The sequence below is a fragment of the Perkinsus marinus genome (genome assembly GCF_000006405.1).
Source record: "Perkinsus marinus ATCC 50983 genomic scaffold scf_1104296946666, whole genome shotgun sequence".
Lineage (NCBI taxonomy): Eukaryota > Perkinsozoa > Perkinsida > Perkinsidae > Perkinsus > Perkinsus marinus.
Genome location: NW_003210879.1, coordinates 1 through 2,611, shown reverse-complemented (window position 1 = coordinate 2,611; position 2,611 = coordinate 1). Strand labels below are relative to the sequence as shown.

The window sequence follows — 2,611 nt, the reverse complement described above, 5'->3', positions numbered from 1 at the left end:
CTGTGGGAAACATGTCATCAAGGATGAGATTATGAGTAACACCGTGAGTTCTACTGCAAATTCAACCACCTGTCAATGATTCAGAATAAGAACATGAGCTGAAATTTATACGAATCCCCGACCGCCAGGCCCTTACCTCTTGGTTGATTGCTCCCACCGATGCGATGAAGGAACTCCTGATAGCTCATCTGCATACCTGAGGCAACTCCAAGGATAATGATAGATGAAAATGAGATCATCAGACGCAAGCGAACCAACAGTCACTCACCGATGGTCTTATCCTCGATGAGATTAGAGAAGAATCGGACCTCATATTGGCTGCCCTGAGGTACCAGGATGAGCTGCATCATCGGAGGGGCTCTATCCAGCCTCAGCTGATCGATAATAGACGTCACTCGCTGACCTGAGGAAAAAAGCATACAGTGGAACAGCCGGATTGCAAGAGAAATCGGCAAGCCATCGAGCATCGATAGTGCAACACCGAGTTCGATTTACAGTTCAGGACTGAACCTACATGTGTCATCGGGTGAATCTCGGACAAGGCAGTTCTCCTGAAATAAAACACAGTGAGCAATTTCCGGTCGGCCCGCAAGCAGTGGTTGCTAACCACTAACAATGGTCCGCCCTCAGCATGCCCATTCACAAGATGAGAGAGAAATGACTTCCTTTTCGGTACACTCTAATTACTCGCAGTGAAAGACCACATTACCCCCATTTCAAGCGCGAGTTGGTCCAGAGATGGTATGTTAAAGAGAGAATGTAGAAGCTGCGGCGACACAGCCTTGCCGATCCACATCAATATAGACTCCCCATCTTCTTGAAGGTAAATTCCGTCCTGCATACCACAACACGGTCAACACCATTCCCTATCAGAAGCTCATCCTACCCCAGTCATGTTCTCGGCACTCAGGGCGATGCAGTGCGGCAAAACTACTCTCTCGGTGTTCGGATCGACTGTGCCTGTCAACGATGTGGTCTCCATTCCCAGTATACAGGAGGCAATAAAATTACCTTCATCGCCCGACAGCTGGTGAACTGCGAACATCCTCGGATAAAAGAGCGCGGCTTGCAGAGGGAGCGAGATCGACTCATGCCTACCAGACATGAGTACCCAAACAACACCAACTCCTCACCACATACCTCGTCCAATAGTAGACCCTCTGGTCCGACGGTACATCACTAGTCGCCCTGAACATCGGCGATTTCAAGAGGCCCAGAACCTACGAGCCGAGCATGTGAATCCTGAGACATCGAGTATGATCTCCTCACATGTAGTGGCAACGGCCGCACAGCTTCAATGTGAGACTGCGTGGACGTGACTATCTGGCCTATAGTATTCTGTATCTACATCGATAACAGGCGACTTACACCAGAATCCGACACCTCTTAAACCCTCACCAGATTCCTAGCGTCAGACAGCTTGCTGTTGGCCTCCATCGCCTTATCACAGGCCAAGGAAGCCATCAAACCCGTGGCAGCTTCCGGATCGGTCGTATCAAGAACCTGAGCCCACCAGACTATCGCGGGTCAGCTGGAACGTCTCCCTACCTCATCTATATTGCCCGTAGTAGGCAACTGCACCGTGTGCACTCGTATCCTTCGTTCGCCATTGGAGGTAGTGAATAGCAGCGCACACTGTACGCATACGAAAGGATCTACTGGGCCGCCACCGCCCCCTCCCGAGTTGCCCTACACGAATGTGAACATACTCTTCCAGCCCAACGCTGAACATTTTACATCGGCATCTGGCTCCAGCGTAATAGAAAAAGTCTGGTCTTCGTGACAGTTAGGGACAACGAGCAGATCGCGAGTCCTAAGATAAGAGACCTGCATATAGGCTTGGCATCCTAGTAGCTGACCTACCTGACGAACATGTGACCATAAAAGTTAGTGACTTTCCATCCTTTGCTAACACGCACACGCATGACCGCCTCCCAGCCCATGTCTCTCGTGCACACGTGTTGCAGCTCCTCTCGCAGCTTCTCCCCTAATCCAAAGAGAGTCGCCCTTTGACACGAAGAGCGTTCACCAACCGTGGATGTCAGCTCGGAAGCCAGGATAGTATCTGATGTCGCCTCCAGTGTAACGCGCCAGGGGTGATATCGAGGCGATGTCCTGACCAACAGGTTAACAAAAGAAGCCTTACAATATCATTGCATTACCATGTACATATTGGTAGTTAAAAACATCTCTGCCGTGATTTGAACCCGGGTGAGATCAGCAGCCAACTCTTTGAACCTAGCGCTTCCCGCTATAACAAACCTCCAACAGAACCTCACGTACCCTTCCATTGTAGGCTTAAGCATCTCAATCTCCCGGTCAGTGTTGAGCAACCTCAGATTTTCCTTCGTCGACTTCAACGCGTTCGGACCAACCGATGCTATCGAGCCTACCATTTAAATACCATCTCTGGCTCGAAAATCCTCCCCTTACTGGCGCAAATGATGAGCTTCCCACCGACGTGCTTCATCGCCATCCACGCTGCTTTCACTGCCGCCGACAGACACGACTCGTTGGACCTTCACAACAGCATCATCTAGTAGTGTTGGAATATATACTTGCTTTTCTCAGCTGAGCTCGGGAGTTCCCTCATTTACATATGAAATCTCTT

General features: G+C 50.1%; 1 protein-coding gene across 1 annotated transcript; it reads right to left on the bottom strand.

Moving 5' to 3' along the window:
• Positions 1-136: 136 nt before the first annotated feature.
• Positions 137-2,519, bottom strand: Pmar_PMAR016787 (vesicle transport protein, putative; the record flags this gene model as incomplete). Its single annotated transcript, XM_002779566.1, has 15 exons — positions 137-196; positions 269-403; positions 688-835; positions 887-960; positions 1,012-1,094; positions 1,141-1,220; positions 1,270-1,344; positions 1,399-1,503; positions 1,549-1,658; positions 1,731-1,813; positions 1,864-1,987; positions 2,034-2,115; positions 2,163-2,238; positions 2,284-2,389; positions 2,434-2,519. Coding segments are annotated over 15 exons (1,427 nt in total), but the record flags the coding sequence as incomplete, so codon positions are not given.
• Between the last annotated feature and the right edge of the window lie 92 nt (positions 2,520-2,611).